This window comes from Artemia sp. Qi Xiang Cuo, chromosome 8 (assembly GCF_049724085.1).
Source record: "Artemia sp. Qi Xiang Cuo chromosome 8, ASM4972408v1, whole genome shotgun sequence".
Classification (NCBI taxonomy): Eukaryota; Metazoa; Arthropoda; class Branchiopoda; order Anostraca; family Artemiidae; genus Artemia; species Artemia sp. Qi Xiang Cuo.
In genome coordinates this window covers 43,877,305-43,896,429 of record NC_142801.1, presented here as the reverse complement: position 1 = coordinate 43,896,429, position 19,125 = coordinate 43,877,305, and the positions used below count along the sequence as shown (strand labels likewise).

General features: G+C 34.8%; 1 protein-coding gene across 1 annotated transcript in view; it reads right to left on the bottom strand.

The window, feature by feature from the left end:
- Nucleotides 1–3,531: 3,531 nt before the first annotated feature.
- Nucleotides 3,532–19,125, bottom strand: part of LOC148949441 (histone acetyltransferase KAT2A-like) — a 181,380-nt gene continuing 165,786 nt past the window's right edge. Inside the window, exons 13-16 of the mRNA XM_089093465.1 lie at nucleotides 11,921–12,081; nucleotides 10,353–10,539; nucleotides 6,644–6,796; nucleotides 3,532–4,282 (exon numbers count right to left, since the gene is read on the bottom strand). Of these exons, the coding sequence (XP_088949591.1) occupies nucleotides 4,077–4,282; nucleotides 6,644–6,796; nucleotides 10,353–10,539; nucleotides 11,921–12,081 (707 nt within the window). The 3' untranslated portion in view covers nucleotides 3,532–4,076. The remainder of the gene's footprint in view (nucleotides 4,283–6,643; nucleotides 6,797–10,352; nucleotides 10,540–11,920; nucleotides 12,082–19,125) is intronic.

Sequence of the window (19,125 nt, the reverse complement as noted above, 5' to 3'; positions counted from 1 at the left end):
GAATGCAAACGAAGTAAAAGGTGCAATCGAGGCAGCAAGATGGCCGGACTACTTAGAAAAAAACGAATTAGAAGAAATCAGCAGCTTCATATCCAATGGAGATTTAATGAGCGGGGACATGTTTGAGGAAGAAATTATAGAGAGACCACTGAAGGAAGAGGACTGCAAATTGTTGGAATCTGTCACCGAGGATGAAACAGTTAAGAACATGAAAAAAGTGAAGGGTAATTCATCTCCTGGTTTAGACGGAATCCCAATGCAACTATGGAAATGGGCAAAAGTATTGGTCATCCAAATCATCGCTATAACATTTTCGTCAATTATCAACAACCCCCAATGGCCAGAGCAAATGAATACAACTATCACCATACCGTTATATAAAAAAGGGGATAGCATGAATCTCAGGAATTACCGTATGTTGAGTTTGGGCAATGGTCTATGCAAGCTTTTTGCAAAAGTGTTGGGGAATAGATTAGATGAGTGGCTAGAAAAATCACAGATAGTTATTGAAATGCAAGCAAAATTTTTCAAAAATTATAGCACTATAGATCAAATTTTTATTTTAACCAGTCTAATTAAGAAATATACCCGGAAAAAAGAGGATAATGTGTTTGTGGCCTTTTTGGACTTAAAAGGTGCTTTCGATTGTGTAAATAGGGAAATTCTTATGCATTGTTTGATTAATTTAGGATTACCGTGTCAGTTTGAAAGAATTTTAATACAGATGTATTTGACGGTAATGTTTTTAGTGCAGGTTGGTAAGGAAATATCGAGGGAAATATTTGGCAGGTTAGGGGTAAAACAATGCATTAAAGAGCGTAGAAAAATATTTTAAGGAAAAGAGACTGGTTTTAAATCTAGAGAAGTCAGCAGTAATGCTTTTTTTCAAGGGGAGCCAAGACATCTGAAGAAAATTTTAGTTAGGCGAGGAGAGTTATAAAAGCAGTGAAGAAGTATGGTTACCTAGCCTCTACACTTGTTTCAAATGGTAAGTGGACAAGAAACACAGCTCTAGTGTCAAGTAAAGGTAAAAGTTTAACGAGTCGTATTAAAGTTTAATGAGCGTATTCTTAAAGAGTTGTATTAAGGATATAGGATCGAAGGATATCAAGCTACAAAAAGCGTATTTTTGCAAGTAGAATAGAACCTGTTATACATTATGGGGCAGAGATATGTGGACACGAAAGGGGGGCAGAAATGAAAAAGATACAGCTTCATTATTTTAAGAGATTAATAGGGTTAGATAAAAAGTTTAATAGCATTGTTATAAAGGGTAACCTGGGTCTTTTTAGCTTAAGAAATAAACGGCTAGTACGCATGGTAGGTTATTGGGAAAAAAATTATTGCTATGTCACATTATCGGTTAACAAAAAATGCTTTGAATGAAATGCTATTGGATAAAAGATTCTTGACCTGTACAAATTAAGAGTGTACTAGACAATTGTGGATATCAGGCTGGTGGAATGATGGCACTTGACCTGAGGTGGAAACAGGATTGATTGCAAAAGCTGTGGAAAGTGCTTCAAGATAGAGCATAAAATCGCGAAGATCAAGAGATCAGGTTTGGCAAGAAGACAAGGTTTACCCAGAATCCTTTGAAATATGTAGAAAAATTAGAGAAGCCCGGGGATAAGAAATATATATTAAATTTGGGCTTCAAAACTATACTTTAAAATGGGGTATATTAGTAAGGAAGACTTTTATGCCGCTTAGGGGGAGAAGAAAGTATTTAGGGAGGGTTAAGATACGGAGTGGTCCCTACACTTATTCGATGTGCGGGGAGTCTGAAGATTTAGAACATTTTATGTGTTATTGTGAAGAACTGAAGGTAGTTAGAAAGGAAATTTTTGGGAGGGATTTGAGGCATAGAAGTTGTTTAGAAAATATAATAGGAAGTAGTTGCAAAGTGGATAAAAAAAAATTTGGGAAGTTTTGTGAGTGTGGGGATGAGTCATAGAGAGGGTTTTCTATCGTAGTGTTATTTTCAAAAGTGTTTGAACTAGTTATGTTTTATGTGTTTTGTTGTATTTGTAATATCCATGGTCCATGGGGCTTTTGCGAGAAATATATCTATATCTATGCAGTCTGTTGGCCGCCATTCAACGAGGTTTGCAGTTAACTTTCAACCACATATCAATAATTCATCATATTAATTTTTTTGTCTATCTTTCACACGTCCATGAGCCTTGATAACTATCTACCACGACAGTTGCAGGGGCGTAATTTGCTATTTGGCAAGGGGGCAACTGCCCCTCCCAGACCTCCGTTTACTCCCCCCCCCCCGACCTGAGTTTTCCCCCTAAGCTGAAATTTAATTGTTTCAAAAATCTTGTCAAAACTAACATAAGCCTGGATAATTCAAGGATCAAAAGAAACAGGTCAGTTTCCTTTAGTATATATTTACTTTTATAGTGCTAAAAAGTATCTTTATAGTACTTTCATGGTACCAAATGGCTAATTTTTCAGTTGTTACTGTCATTTCCACTTGATTTGGGAAAACTGACTCTATCTTTGCCCACTCAGGATTTTGACGAAATTACGCCATTGGACGGTTGACTTTACTCAAAATTATCTTCCTCTAACTGAAATTAATCTTCAGCAGCTTTGCATCCCATAACAACATACTGAGAGTAAGGATTCCCAAAGGCAGAATTCTGGGTGCCACTGTTTTGCTTACACCAATGTATGATATGGAGGAAAACAACCTACCAAACCCTGTACACTACATTGATAGTTAACTATTAACCACGCATCTATAAGCTACCACGTTGAATTGTTTATGAATCTTTCAGAGATCTATCTGCCACGTTAAGTGACCACGACAGCTAACCATGCTTAAAATAATCTTTCTTTAAGTGAAGGTGGATTTCGACAGCTGATCTAGGGTTCTCCAGAAGAGTATCCTGGGTCCCATTGTTTTACTTGCGCCTACCAATGATATGGAAGGCAACTACCTACTGACTTTGTACACTTCTTAGTGAGCAACATGAACAGTCATCTAAAGCTAAAAAAGATTTCTACTAGCACTTCTCTAACTGTTCAAGCGGATCCTGGAGATTAAGAGATGGTTTGACACCTGGAGTAAAAATTTGAAACAGGAAGATTTAAGGACGAATTTCAACTTATATAAACAAGGTATGAAGTGGCATCGATGATTCCCGTTTTTGAAGGTGTCAAGACAAACTTGTTGGCAAATATCTAGCCGTGATTGCCCGAAGAAAAAATAACTAAAAAGTAACTATCAACAACAGATTTGTTTCATGTTGTGCCACCCATCTGAAACCATCTAGGAGATTATTCCTTAAAAGCTAATTGTTGTTTCTTTCAAGCAAAGGCTCATTAGATGCATAATACCCTAGACTGGACAAAGAATTAGCATCACATATGGTACCCGTGACACAGGACTGCCACCGCAAAGTATGCAATAAAAACAAAATCCGCTCAACTTCGTAATGGATTCTATTTTTGGGAATCTTCTTCGAAACTTGGTTACTATTCTCTAAAGCATATTAGAATAAATTGAAAAGGAACTATATATTTTACTTTATTTATAATGAATATAAAAACAATTAGAACACAGATGAAAAACGGCTTTTATCAAAAGAGAACTAAGAAATAAGATTTTTTTCCGATCATTCAGATTAATTTTACCTGAATTAGGCTACCATTTACAAATAAATAAACAACATGCCTACACATTACCTAAAAACATACTTATTCGTACTTTGAAAGAAAAGTGTTGATTTATGTTACTAAAATTCCCATTTAACTCTTGGTTAAAGCCTTACCATACTTTAGATTTGCTTACCATACTTGAGATTTGCTTACCATCCCCAAGGGATAAGAATTTTTGAAAAAAAAACCCTCCCACATCCCTCAAGAAGATTCCTTTCATTCGCCGAAAATGCGACATTTCCCCCAAAAACTCAATTTGTCTCCGACACTGAAAGACGACGTATGTAATTTCCTGAGTTTGATTTGGCGTTCAAGTTTATTCTAGTTCACTAAAGACACATCTCAGACAAACGAGAAATACGATAAAAAATTTCCCAAAACTATACAATACATAAAAACACTCAAGACTGTTTTGCGACATCCCCAAGGCCATTTTCTTTTAAGCATTTCAAATAAAACTTTTCCACAATGTTGGCGCACTTGTAATACTCAGTTTCAGCATCATTATAATGTCTACAATTAGCAAATATTCTCGTCATGTCACATGTGAATAGTTTTCTATGAACATAATATCTGGCTTTCAGTCGATCGCCAACGGTCTTCAAATCTGTAATTATAACACAATTACACCATGAAAAATAATTAAAAGAAAAAAAATAAATCAGAAAACAATAAACAAAAAGCACATGCTCCATTCAGAAATCCAGTCCAAAAACTGCGCTTAAAATTTCTACAGATTTTACTTTTAAAGAATTGGTTAACTATTGACTATATAAATTCATCCCTTAAATTCCTTCAAAATAAGGATTAATATCCCAGAATGATGAAAAAATTGGCAATTTAATGCGAATATTTTCATTTAGAATTCAATTTGACAAAAAAGCACAATGTACTTAAAACACATTCGAGAAAAAATAGTTTTTCATTACAAAATTGGTACTTTATAGACAAATCAACACTTTCTGTACTTTTTCTATTTTCTCCGTTGCTTGTCTGATAGAATTAGTTAGTTTGGCACTTGAGAAACTCAGATAGTCATTAAAATATTCTAAACTACAAATTACTTTGACTAAATTTGTCTTGATGTTTTTTTTAAACGATGGGTACATGTGAGGTATATTCCTTCTTACTCTAACTTACGTTTTTTAAGTCTTTAATATCGTTTTTAAGATTTATTGTCTAGATTCAAGGCTTGGTATCAAACTGCTAGTGCTTCTTTTTTTCAATTATAAAATCAACGGGTTTTACTAGGTATGTGAAGCACTTTATGCATGTTTTTTTTTTCCTTTTTTGAAGAAATCAATAAGAGTTCCAAATAGGGATAGGTACTTTTATTATACAGTGAAACAAAAATATAAACAAAGACTCTAAATTTTCGATGACGCAGTCGGTCATCATCATCAGTAGAGTTACTGAAAAAAAATACTAACCCTTCTTTGAACAAATACTTCTTTTCCAAAAATAAGCAAAACATAGAGAACTCCTATGTGCTTCCAAAAGTGCAATTAACATTCCACTATCAATGGTAGTAGGGCCCCTGAGAGGGAGGGGAAGAAGGTTTTTTTTTCAATCGAGGTCAAAACCAAAAGAAAGTATATGATTTGGCTACAATCTTTCATTTACCGAAAAATAATATGGAAAAATATTGAGAGAAGGGGGTGGGCTGAGCCTTCGTGTGCATTTAATGTACAGTAAACTCCGAAATTACATTTTAAAGTTTTTTGATGATCATTTGGCAAATTTCTAAATTAACTAGTAAGTAAAAAAGGAGCCAGTGTAGGAATTTCTTTTTAGTGGGTAAAACATAATATATATATTGAAGGTACGGCATGGGGCTCACAACACAGCCGTTACATCCAATGTCACATGGGGGGAGGGGGGGAGATTACAGTAAGTCTGCTTCAGTAGAAGGGGACCCACTATTAAGAATTCTATCACGCGGAGGGGAAACTAAACTTCAAAAGCAAACAATTTTTTAAAGCCAAAAATTAACGAGCTATATTTCCATTCTTAGACATTGTTATCTAGCCAGCCAATTGCCAAGGCAAAGAGGATTAACTTGACATTTATGTGAGCGCCGCTGTCAAACACGGTTGATGAAGATAATCCACTTAGACCCAAAGTTTTAGAAGTGGATACTTGAATGTAACTGGTTCCAGTCAAGCATCAAATTTCAAATTTGAACAGGAGCTGACTTGGCTCCGATTTTTGGTCCGAAAACGTGTCCAGACATGAGTCCAGTTAGACATATGACAGTGCTTTCTTTCACTTTTACCTATTTTTTATGTCGTTTGAAAAATGAAAAATGCATTCCAAGGAGTAGTTCACAAAATCGTTGGAAAAATATATGTTTATTTGCCCCAACACTAAAAATCAACTTCGATGGTTAACCTGGTCAAAAGAATAGTTTAAAACGCTCAAAAATCCTTTACAAAAAAAGAAGAAACAATCCCTGTAAAAACAGATTTTGAATAAACAAAACTTTCCGTGAATAGTTTACCTGAAAAATGTTGATATAAATTGAGTTTGGAATCGGGAGTTTGAAATTGAGTTGGAACGAGATATTTGGAGGAGACAAGGGAGGAAGATTTCCAGACTAAAGAGACCAATATACCCAAACCTTATCAGAGATTCTCAGAAGATAAAGAAAGCAGTAGGCACGTATACATATCGTATACTGAGAAATTTCAACTTTTAAACATAACGAAAAGCTAGCTTTAGTTTCAAGTTAGACAATCAAAATCAGACAATATGTAACGAATTTTAGAACTAAAAAGTATAAATATTTCTCAAGTGAAAACTGAAGTATTTCTTTGGTTCATTTCTTATAAAAGTGCCCTGGTAAAAATTTCTTAGACTAAGCCTTTCGAAGAGACTAGAAAAAATAATTCTGAAAGGCTAAGAGTAATAATATCATTTTCTTGAAGACTGAACTAACATAGAAGGGCTGTTCCTAGTTCTGCCTTACCCATGGGAAATTTTATGTGGTCATAGTAGTCCGGCACAGCATTCTTGTCAACTGGTTTGAGAAATGGCCATGCTGATGCATGGTTTTTTACTTGACTTAATACGTTACGAATGGCTTGTTGAAGCTGATCAATATCTAGTGGTTCTTCTGCTCCTGCAAATATAATTTAAAATTACAACTTGGTTGTCAGGGAGTCGTTTTCGTTGCATTTGTGACCACTTTTGATGAGCTATCAGTAAAAATAGTCCTTGATACATATCCAAACTCAATTGCTTTTTATAAATTCAAGTCTTGAAAAAGTTCCTCAGACACCTTTGATTACAAAAAAAAACCAATCAATTGCCATTTAAAAATCTGCTAGTATTCAAGATAAACACTTATTATTAGGACCTATTTATGACTTTTACAGTAGTTGCAGAAGGCATAGACACAGATATTTGCTGTATGGGGGTGGAGGGGATGCAGAACTTAAACACGAATAATAAATATGAAAATTGAAAAAAAAATCGTTTTCAAAATGCACTAAAAAGTAGAAAATAATTTTTTCTCAAGAAACTATGAATATAAATTAAAACTAGGAGCGAAAACGGATTGGACTTTACACAACATATACATCAAATTGGTCTAAGTTATAAATGCGTAAAATAAGAGTCGGAAAGTTGAGAGAAACAATTTAAAAAATCAAGTTATGTGAATTCCGATCCATTTACCGCCCAATCGTTTTCGTTTATATTCCGTAGATTCATAAAAAACCTTCTACTTTTTGGTTCATTTTAAAAAGAGCTAAAAAGAAAAAAAACCTATTTATTGTTTTCGACTTTTTAGTCGTCTCTGGGACTAAAAGGTCTTTAGTGTTCACTAATAAAAAAAATTGTCATACAAGACTTTACAAACAATTTAGGAAATCATTTATTTAACACGTATCTACCCACATGTGCTGGGTGAACATTTTTCACTAGATTGCGTTCCAGTCCTTATTTTTGTTAAAAAGTTGTGTTGTTCCATTGGCTAGACGCCCGGATGAGAGTAGTGAAATTTACCAGCTATAATCATTCTTACCAGATTCCAAAACCTAGTAGACTGTGACTTCTTTCAGTTGGGTCTTATGGTCAGTAGAACGGGCATAGTAAACGTTTGGAAGAAAGTTTGCAAAAAAAGAAATGAGGAACTAGGAGGTCTAGGGAGTTTGACTTTTTCTAAAGCTTTAGCTTGAAACTAGAAAAACTAGAAACTAGAAATATTTGTATGATATAACTACTATCGTTCGGTTTTTATTTTCTTTCCCGTCCGATAAGCTAGTGTAATATGGCTCCTTAGAGGCGTTACAAATTTCGGAAGCATATTCCCACAAAGAGATTAAAAAATAATAGTTTAGAAAAAAGAGGTAGGAACCTCTAATAATGTGGTTTAGTACAAGTGACTTCGGCAATTCCAACGATAAAATTTTTATTTCAATTTCACAACCTTTTTGAGTGTTCTTGTTGGTTTTTCCCTTTAATTGTTTGAAATTCAAACATAAGCTTTGGTAATAAAACCTACCAGAAATTCAGGTCTTAGCAAATGTTTTCGCTTATAATCTTGACAAAAAGGGAGTTCTCTTGTAAAATTTACTTATTTCTTTACATTGCATTGTTTAATCGAAATACACTATAACGAACTGTATGTTAAAAAGCAACGAAGAAGAATTATATAGTTGTTCTTAGCGTCTTTCACTTGCCTCCCAAGATTTTCCTAAAAATTTGCACCTGACCCATTTTATAAACCGCAAAACCTTGAGATTAACTAACATAATTCAATCTTTTTTTACTTACAAACTATGGGGTATGTGGACAGGGCCGAGGCCTTCGAACGTTGAGAAGAATTTGACTCATCAATTAACATTATACTTTTATCATCAACAACATAAGACATATATAACGATGTTAACTTTCAGAAAAATAAACTTTTTCTTACCGTAGATCAAATTAAAAAAATTTTTGGCATGAAACTTAAAATGAACCAAAATTATTCTGCAGAATAAGGGGCTGCCACCCCTGTAAGCCTCCCCCCAGTCTTTTCGTTAAAGTTTAGCTAGTGATTAACTGAATAGTTATTAGGCTAGTAAACGTTAAAATGCAAAACAAATAGTAGTTAGCTATTTAAGCAGCTTTCCGAAAAATCTACCTGAAATTCTATACAAGATCTAAAAGAATGAATATACAGTAGATTCCATCATAAAAACAGTTTCTAGACTAAATTTTCAGTACTTAGCGTAAATTCAAAATAAAAGTATGCAAATAAATACAAATAGACAAAAACAGTATGCAAATAAATGATATACAGACATGTAATCAACTTTGAAAAAAACAGACTCTAAAAAAAACAAAACGGCTCTATAGGCTTTCTAGACAAGACAAAACGAATTGAATAACCAAGATTGAATGAGAACACGGCAAATTCATATATTACAAGACATCCTCTTTTGCTTGCTTACATACGATCAAACGGCTCTATAGGCTTTCTAGACAAGACAAAACGAATTGAATAACCAAGATTGAATGAGAACACGGCAAATTCATATATTACAAGACATCATCTTTTGCTTGCTTACATACGATCCATTTTAACACCCATACCACTGGTCTTGCAGCCACACCAGAAGTTTCTCCGCCTGAAATTTGTTCGGAGAAGATTTTTGTGAAGCTTCAGACATCAAGCAGTAAAATATTTCCCTCTTTTAAGAAAGTTTAAAGTATTCTCTAAGATAAAGATCTAAGCAATAAAACAAATCAGGCTCAATGAATCGATAAATCTAAACTGATGAATACGACGCAACAACTATTTTATCCTTTCTGTATAAATTACAGCTATAGAATTGTCAAAAAGTTTAATGTTTCTGAAAAACTTTTTCAACATATTTTCTTTCTAAAAAAAACAACCTAAAGCAAATTTCCAAAAAGGTTATTCGGCTCATGGATGAAGCTAAATATACACTATCGAGTCATATCGGAACTGTTTTCTTTTGATGCAACATTAAGACTTTATATGGGCTGAAAAAAAAAAAAAAAAAAACATACCAAAAACTTGCATAGGGAGCACAAACCTTAACAACGGAAAGTTTCGTGACTTCCTGCTGAAAACTGAAAACAACAAATGAAAGCAAAACGAAGGTTTCGTTCACTGTTTCTCTGAATTTTTATTTCCGGAATAGGATAATTTCATAATTCATGCAATAGGATAATTTCATAATTCTACTAAAATATCTAGATCTCTACAAATCAACTACTGAAAAATGACTTAAGATACGATAATCAAATGAGAATCAAAAGCTTTATGATCTTTCTGATGGATCAATTTATAAAGGACAAGCAACATACTTTGACGAATATCTCTCAATCTCTAAAAATTTTTTTTTTTTTTGTAAATACTAACCCAATGGAGACAGAATTCATTTAAGTTATGTTATTCTAAAGCAGTGACCAGTTTCATAAAGCAGTATCATATGCAGGTTCTTGGAGATTGAACAAATTAGGTCAGCCAGAAATGCTGCAATATTTTTATTTTACTCTGATTGAGTCTAATATTTTTGTTTAAACTACAAATTTTAGCAACCAAAATGGGGAAAAGGCTTTTGCCTTAGAACAACACGAGTCTGAAGGGATATGGTTAACATCACCCCAGGTTTGGTGGCAGAACAAAAAAGCAGAAAAACAAGTTAAAAAAAAAATACCAGAAAGGGCAGTTCTTGGTATTCCATTAGGTGCAACTGAAATGACATCTGCTGGTTTCCACCCTGTTTCTCGGAGGCCAGGTATTGCCTCAATCGGTATCTGTCTAACTCCATCCTTAAAACACGTCAAACCTGGGTATACTTTACACATTTCTTCTTGTTTTTGATCAATCAAACGCTTGACTATCTAAAATGCACACAAGTTTGTAAATAGAAAAGCACAAACAAAAGGGAAACCGAATATTGACCAAAATTTAGCGTCAAAGTCAAGTGACGTGAAAAAATACCCTGTAAGGTTAGATAAAGGGATTTTCCTCTCAGTTAAGGGTGTATAATTTATCCTCCCAAGTAACAATATATATTAGCTCACAAACCAAGGAAATTGTAACTGAAAAACCAGCAGATACAAAAAAAATTGCCAAATGTCAACCATAACATTAATTGTACATAGTTTACTAGAGGATCTGACGGGAAAGTGCTGAATATCTATTCGGGAAACTCCCATAAGTTTACACAGTACCACATGCTACAGCTCCAGAGAGAATGAACTAAATTTATCCACTTCTGGAAGTGCTTCAATACATAGAGTATAAAACTAAAACTATCCGTCAATGTTTGGAACCCTATATTTATATTCCGGTTATGGTAAGTTATATTTTATTGGGAATGGTTAATTCTGTTCTTCTGGTATAGTGCTTCTAAATAGATTACATTCTTTGTAAATTCTGACATTTGCAAGCAAATGAAGATATTTTGCCACAATCTTATCATGAGCTGAACAAAATTTACTTCAAAGTTACCAAAACTATCAAATGAATTGCAACTTGATATTACATTTTTCTTAACCCTGGATAACTGAAAATAATTCCATATAAAAAGACATGATTCGATCATTCGTTTACAGAAGAAAGGAAATAATTAGTAATGAGAGACTCATACCACCCTACGCTACGTGGAATGGGAGAAATGTATTGTATGTTAAAAGATCCAAATGATCTAATTAAAAGAGCCACGCAAGGAGTCGGAAAATCATTCCGGTTGTAAAAGCTTCTTCTGTTAAGGAATACTTAAATAAACAATTTGTTTGGTTTCAAATTTTGAATCACCCATTAGTGCTTTAGATACTTAAGGGTTGAGAGGTTTTGGCATAAAAACTCCATATCTTTGAATTGTTGAGCCCAACCCCAGGACAAGTCCCCTGATCGGTTGTACAGTAAAAAGTATTGACTTTTCCTTCAACTGTTCTTTTCATGTAAAATAAAAAAATTAAAATTTCTAAAACAATCCAAACCTTAAGAAAGGTGACTGAAAATGAAACCATATACTCAACATCGTTCCGTTCTTTTACCTCTTTGTTTCATTTTTTTCTTCCAGAATCATATTACCAGTCTTCCCAGCAACCAGAAAAGAGATATCGCTGTAAAAAAGACCCTCCAAAACAAAAAATTAAAGCTTTTGGCCTTAACTAACCGAATATATTGGATTCGATGCCCCGAGATTTACTTGAAAGTAAAAAAAAAAAAAAAAAAAAAAAAAAAAAAAAAAAAAAAAAAAAAACTATTATTTACCTCTTTTTGAAGTCTCACAACATTAGCAAATTCTGTATAGCATATTTTTGCATTTAGCTGACATCCCATTAATGTAGCCCCTTCATATTCTTTGATGTAGCCACCATACACGGTTTTAGGCAAATGAACCTCCATACTAAACCCTTGCTTTTTGAAATATCCTAAAAATAAGAAAAAAAGAGATAAAATCACCAGTTTAAAAATATATTAAGATACAAGGTTAGCGGTTCAGACAGATCAAAAAGTAATTATTATTGATCAAGCAGAAAAAATAGCCTTAAGGGGGGATGGTGATAATCAACCATTGAAATTATTTTTTAGTAGCCCAAAACACTTCTTTCTACATAAAGAAACAAATTTCAAAAACTAGATTCAGATTACTGAACACAGCACTTAAAACAGGGCTAGTAAATGATTTGGATATTTTTCAAGTTGTAATTTAAGAAAAAAAAACATTTGAATGGTTCAAAATGAGGCTCTAATATAAATATATCACTAGCCCGATTAATCATTTAAACATTCTACCCAAGCGCTTAGCAGCCCACCATTTACAAAGCAATATATTTGTTATGACCAGAATGGGAAATTCTGCCCTGCATTTATTAGTTTATATATATGCATATATATAAATATATACATACGAAGATATAATCTTTTCGGTGATTAATTACTACATTATTAATTTGCGTTTGAACAAATTGCAATACTCGAGCAAATAGGAAGTAAATTAAAAAAAAAGAAAAAATAAAAAAAAATAAGAACAGAATAAAATTGTAAGAATTCAGGTTAAATTAGGCAAAAGAATAGAAAACTACAAGGGTTTGCGACACTTAGGGGAAGGGGATATGACACTTTTCTAGCCTAAACTTTATCATCTTACGAAGTGTTCACACAATTTAAAAATTGGTACATTTTTAATTTGAGAATTCCTAATGGCAATTAGGAAAGCCAGGAAAGGAGGAGGGATGGGCGAAAGGTTAATCCCCTATCCCTGTAAAACATTACTGATTCATGAGACGACAACGAAAAGCCTCGGACCCAATTTGATCTCATCCAAATCGACTTCCGACCGCCCCCGGACACAATTTTTGACAACGAACTAACCTTTCTGTCTTGCGTCTTGGAATGTCCTTAGCACTGTGAACTCTGATACAAAACCTGGTCGCATAGAAGGTGTTATAAGAACTCTTCAAGCATATAATGTTGACATAGCGGCTTTATCTGAAGCTAGATTGACAGGTTTTAGATCTATTGCAGTTGATGACTATGAAGTTTTAGTTTTAGTTCTTAGTTTAGTTTTTAGTCCATAGTTCAGTTTTAGTTCTCATTAAGTGAACATCAAAAAGTGGATTATATATATATGACTGAAATTGTGAATTGCATGATCCAGCATTCAATTAGTTTGACTTGTGAAATATATATCCTACAGAATTTGTCGAGAAGTTAATTATCTTTAGATTTTACTGAGAAGTTCACTCGGAATTGCTGTTAGCCATGGCATTATTAACGGCGGCTTAGCTAGCAGCACGCTTTGAGTCGGCATGGATAAAATAATTGACTCTTAAACAGGTACGAATTTCTATTTTAAGTAACTAGTAATTACCATCAAGATGACGGAATCAACAGAAGTCCAGCTACATATTTTAAAGAAATTAAGTGAAATGTCAATAGAGCTTAATAAATGATCCCCTGTGCGAAAAGGTCCAAAAATCATCTATGGAATTTTCTTCAATTTCGGAATCTCTGGATAAGAAAATTTGTGAAGTGGAAAAAAGATCGGAAAATACAGAGGTGGAAGTTAGTGAGCTGAAAATGGAAGTTGCGAAGAATAAAATGATAATGGATAGAATTGAGGCGGATCAGAAAAAATTGCAAAGTGATACTCAACAGTTTTGATCCTAAGATCAAAACCTTTAGTTCTAGTCTAAAGGAGGACATTCTTAGATGTTAAAATGAAATAGTAAGAGGCGCCAGGTTTATGCAGACAGATATAAAAGATGATTTTCGTTTGCTTTTAAACTAGAAAGTCAGACCAGTCGTAATTAAATTAGCGTCTATGGAATTAAAAAAAAAATCCCTATTTACTTCGGCTGCACTTTTTAAAAGGTTTCATTTGTCAGTACACCCAGATTACACTTCTTCAGATTTATTGGCACGCAGTAAATTGACACCAATTTTTGAAGCCGTGCGTACGGAAGGTCATTTACATGCAAAGTTGATTTAAAAAGCTGACATGCAAAGGCCAGTTAAAAGCTGATGGGTATGAGTCTTTTCGTGGGGGATAAGATTTTTTGCATTCGATAGTGAATTGGGTAAAGTGAAAGAAATTGATCGAGAACAACAAAAGGTTATAGCAGTAAAGGAAATGAGAGCCCATGATCATCAGAATTTAAATTTAAATCCTAATATGCATAGGGGCAATCAAGTAATGGACAATGCAATTTTACTCAGTAAACAAGGATAAAAATCAGTCACACATGGGACAGTTATTGAAGTTCAGAAAGAAAAACGTACGCGTGATGAGATGGCTAGCCCCCATAATGATTTTAATGAACCTGGGACATCTTATGCTCGTGCAAATTAGAGTAATCGTATTATTTCACGTGAGAGAAGTGGATCGGTAAATTCTGCTGCTAGTGGTCAGAGTTTTGGAAGTGCTACTTCTGTATTTAGTATAGAAGAGAGGGACCGGGCTGCTTTTGTTGGTGGGCACTATCATATCCCCGTTAGCCAAGAACCTGCGGTGGATTTAGCTCAGCAGAGTGTGAGACAGGGCAAAAGAAATAGTAAGCACATTAGCCCTTTAGAGCAGGATAAAGGCGCGAAATAAAAATAATCGAGAAAGGGGGGGGGGGGACGCCTCGCCAGATAGTGATAGCCCCGGTTTTTTTTATCAGGAACATCGTACTTGAAGGGATATAGTAGTGCCTGGGAACCAGTCAAAATTGCCAGAATAGGGAGTACAGGGCCATAGTGAATCGTGCTTACGTTTTGTAGTTTGGAATTTGCAAGGTTATATTAGGGAAAAGTTAGAAAATCTATTAGAGTCTAGTACATCAGCCGGTTGTGAAAGTTGGGATGTTGTTTGCCTTGTTGAGACGCGGAATTCTCTAGATCATTTTGATGTTTTTGAGTGTAGAAGAAAAGTTTCAAAAAATGGTAGATATTATGGAGGAGTTTCGGGGCTTGTAAGGAAGGGTGTATTTAATTTATTTCGTAGGCTAGAAAGTGAGTTTGAAAATTTATTATGGTTATTATTATCAGTTAAAAACGTTCACATTATTCTATGTGCTGTTTATTTGCCTCCGAATAATAGTTCTTACAGCTGTTAAGATACATGGGAACTGATTGAAAATGAAACACAGATGTATAAAAGAATGTACCCTTGGCGTAATTTTGTTTTTCTAGGGGACTTCAATGCATATACTAGCGAAGCGGACGAGTTGCAGGTTGGTGGGCCCCATGTAAATGAACCAGGTCAGAATGTTTGTTTGGAGAATGAATGTGAGTATGTTTTCCCTATAAGGAAAAGTAGGGATGGGTCTCGGAAAATAAACAGATGGGAAAGGAATTCAATAAATCTTTGTAAAAAGGAAGGGTTACTAATTATGAACGGAAGGTTGGGAGGAGATTTGGCCCTAGAGTTGGTCGGATCTGACCATCTGCCAATGGGTATTAAGCTGAGAGCGTGTATTCGCCGTTCCGAAAGGGGAAATGAAAGGTCAATGTGTCAGCAAAGGATTCTTAAACCAGTTTGGACAGCCAAGGAGAAAGAAGAATTGGTTAAAATGGAACTAGCAAGTGAGGAAGCTCTGAATGATTGCCATTCGATTTTGAATTTTTCAGAACTAGCTGAATTGGATCAAACTGTTTCGGTGATTACAGATAGAATTTATGAGAGCATCAATATTTCAGGATAGGAAACATCTGCCCAGAAAAGATGAGGATTTTTTCGATGAGGAATGTAGGCAGAAAAGGGAAGAGGTACTTAGGGTTTTCAGGCTACTTAAAGCAACAGACCCATTGGATCAGGAAACGAATTTGCGCAGGCTGAATATAGGAAATTAAGGTCAGATTATAATAGAGTTAAAAAGAGAGAGATTAAATGAGGAAATCAAGAGAGCTTATGGTGTGAATAACCCTAGAGAGTTTTGGTCGGTAGTTAAATGTTCAATCCAGGGCCCGGGAATAAGAGAAATTGTCCCGCCAGTTGAGACGTGACCAGAATATTTTGAAAATAGGGAGTCAGAATATGTCAGGGCGAATGGGTCGAATGGTTCAGAGGATAGAAAGTTAGGTCAAGGGACTGCAACATATCCTTTAAGACAGAATGATTACGATTTACTTAGGCCTGTATCTCAACAAGAAATTTGGGATCAGTTGAAAAAGATGAATGGTAATTCATATCCGGGAACAGATGGTATATCTACAAAGGTCCTGAGATTAGGAAGGACAACTTTAATACCCATGTTGGCCGCAATTTTCTCGTTTGTAGTACAGAAAGCTTGTTGGCCTCGCTCATGGGGCACTTCGGTAGCAGTGCTTTTTTTAAAGAAAGGTAATAGGAAGTTACATAAAAACTTTCTATCTTTATGGGAGATGTGGTAAGTAAATTGTTTTGTAAGGTTATGAAATTTAGGCTAAGAGATTGGTTAGATAAGGAGGAAATACTTAGCCAGATGCAAGCGGGATTTAAATCGACATTCAGCACTGTTGACCATATTTTTACTTTGGGTATACTCAGAAGGACCTATGCTAGAGGGAAAAATGGTCGGCTATTCGTCGCCTTTTTAGACCTGAAAAGAGCTTTTGACTAGGTAAATAGGAGGTTGTTAATTGATAGTCTTTTAGAAATAGGCTTGCCGTCTTGCTCTGTAGCAATAATAGCAGATATGTATCAGAGGGTGAAATTTGTTGCGAAAGTTATTGGAAATTTTTCTAGGCTGGTTGCGTCTCACGTGGGAGTGAAACAAGGATGTACTTTATCTCCTAAGCTTTTCTCCTTGTTTGTTAATTATTTAGATAGTTTTATGAAAAGTAATGGAGCCCCTTGTGTATCTTTGGATTGGTTTAGGCTATCATGTATGTTATTTGCGGATGACATTGCTCTAGTGGCGGATAGTAGAGATAATCTTCAGAAGTAATTAGATGTAATAAAAAATATTTAGAAAAGAAGGATTTAGAGTTGAACGCTAAGAAGTAAGAAGTATTGGTATTTAGGAGCAAAGGGGATGTTGATTCCGAGGTTGATTTTAATTTGGAGAAACGATGTTAGAGATTGAAGAATTTGTTTATTTGGGTGTTAAATTTAGTGCATTAAAGGTGATGTGTAGGCATGTAGAAGATTGTAATTTAATGGGTAATAGTCTATTAAATATCCTTTTGAGAATTAATTTAGGTCAGCTAGCTGACATGAGAATCCAGAATAGAGTTTTCCAGGCAAAAGTAGCCTCTAGTCTACATTGGGGTTCTGAGGTTTAGGGGTTTTTATAAGGCAGCTACGCTAGAAGTATTGCAGCTAAGATATTTTAAGGGAATTTTAAACTTAGAGAGTTCCTATACCTTAGTCGTGGTGAAAAGCGATTTGGGGCTTTTAACTTTATGGAGTTTAAGATCTGTTAGAATGGTGAAGTTTTATGGGAAAATTATCACCATACCTAGAGTTCGGCTTTTTAAGTCAGCTTATTTCAAGAGCTTGAAGGACGGTAGACGCGATTCGTGGCCAAATCAGGTCAAAAAAATACTAGACCTTTGTGGCTTTTCGGAGATATGGAATACAAAAAAGGCACAATGGGTGAAAGCGTATCAGTATGGAAGGAATCCAGCGAACCCTAAATGACTGAGAAATCTAAGAGTGGCAACCTCATAAGGACCAATCTATGTCTTTGAGGTTGTACTCCCAAGCTAAAGACTCTTGGGGGAAGGAGATTTATTTTAAATTTAGGTTGAACAGAGGATTTGACGAATTTGTTGCTGGTAAGGGGGGATAGTTTGGATTTAGGTGAGAGAAGGAAATTTTAGGGAAAGTTTAGGCTGGCGGCTGGCCCCTATTTTCGCCCATGTGTGGATGTGTGAATGAGATTTAATTTCATTTTGTATCAGAGTGTGAAGAGCTATCTGAGTTATGGAATGAATTACCTCAAGTAGTGCCAAGCAGTATGAGGATTGGTAATGATTATTAATAGTACCGTCAGGGAATTGAGTGAGCAAGAGGTGTCTCGTCTTTTTTTTGTTAAAAATATGTGAGGATGTTAAGTTGAAAAGAGATAGTGCCTCACAAGCCTGGATGACCAGGCTTCTGGAAGTTTGTAAATATTCATGTAAATAAAATGACTTCTCTATATATAAAAAAAAATGTTTTGAACCAGTGTTTAGGAATGAATGCTGGTTAATTGAGCGGATGGCTGAGAGGAACGCATGTACTATTAAACAGTTGTGTAAGTTTCTTCGTTTAGGGATTAAACAAGGGAAGCCTGTTTGAGGGGATAGCTTGTTACGGTTTGTAGGATCTAAATTTCATCATGATTGGTGTTTGCTGGTTAAAATATTGAACCTTGGTGTGTTTCTTTTTTTGTTTTTTTGTTGTTCTGTTATCTTTTTCCTTTTTTTATTTATATTATCTAAAGTTGTCTTTTGTTCCTGATCTTTGTTTGTAGACTGTATTCTGTGTTGCTATGGCCCACAGGCTGTTTGCAATAAATCTTATCTTTGAGAAAAAAAAGCAAAAAAAAACTTGAATAATTCAAAATGAGGCTTATATATAATATATCACTAGTCCGATTAATCATTTAGCCCGTTTCAAGCTGAAGCTAAAGACTATTATGAAGTACAAAAGAACTCTTAGAACATTTGATGTGCAGAAGCTAAGGGACAAAGACATTCGACAAAACTATTGTCTATATCTCTCCAATAAGTTTTCTAGTCTTGTTTGCGAGGAGAGGATAGCATCTGTTGGTGAAACATGGACTCAGATAGTGGAAAATATGCAAAGTGTAGCTGAAGAGAGTCTTGGTTTTGCTAAAAAGAAAAGGGAACAGTGGATAAGTGATTCTTCTTGGAAACTCATGTCGGTGAGGAAAGAGGTGATAATTCAACTAGACTCCTGCAACCTCAGTGCCACCTCTGAATATAAGGACCATCTAAGAAATAAGTACAAAGAAGCCCAAAAGGCTGTAAAACGGTCAACTAGAGCAGATAGACGTTGC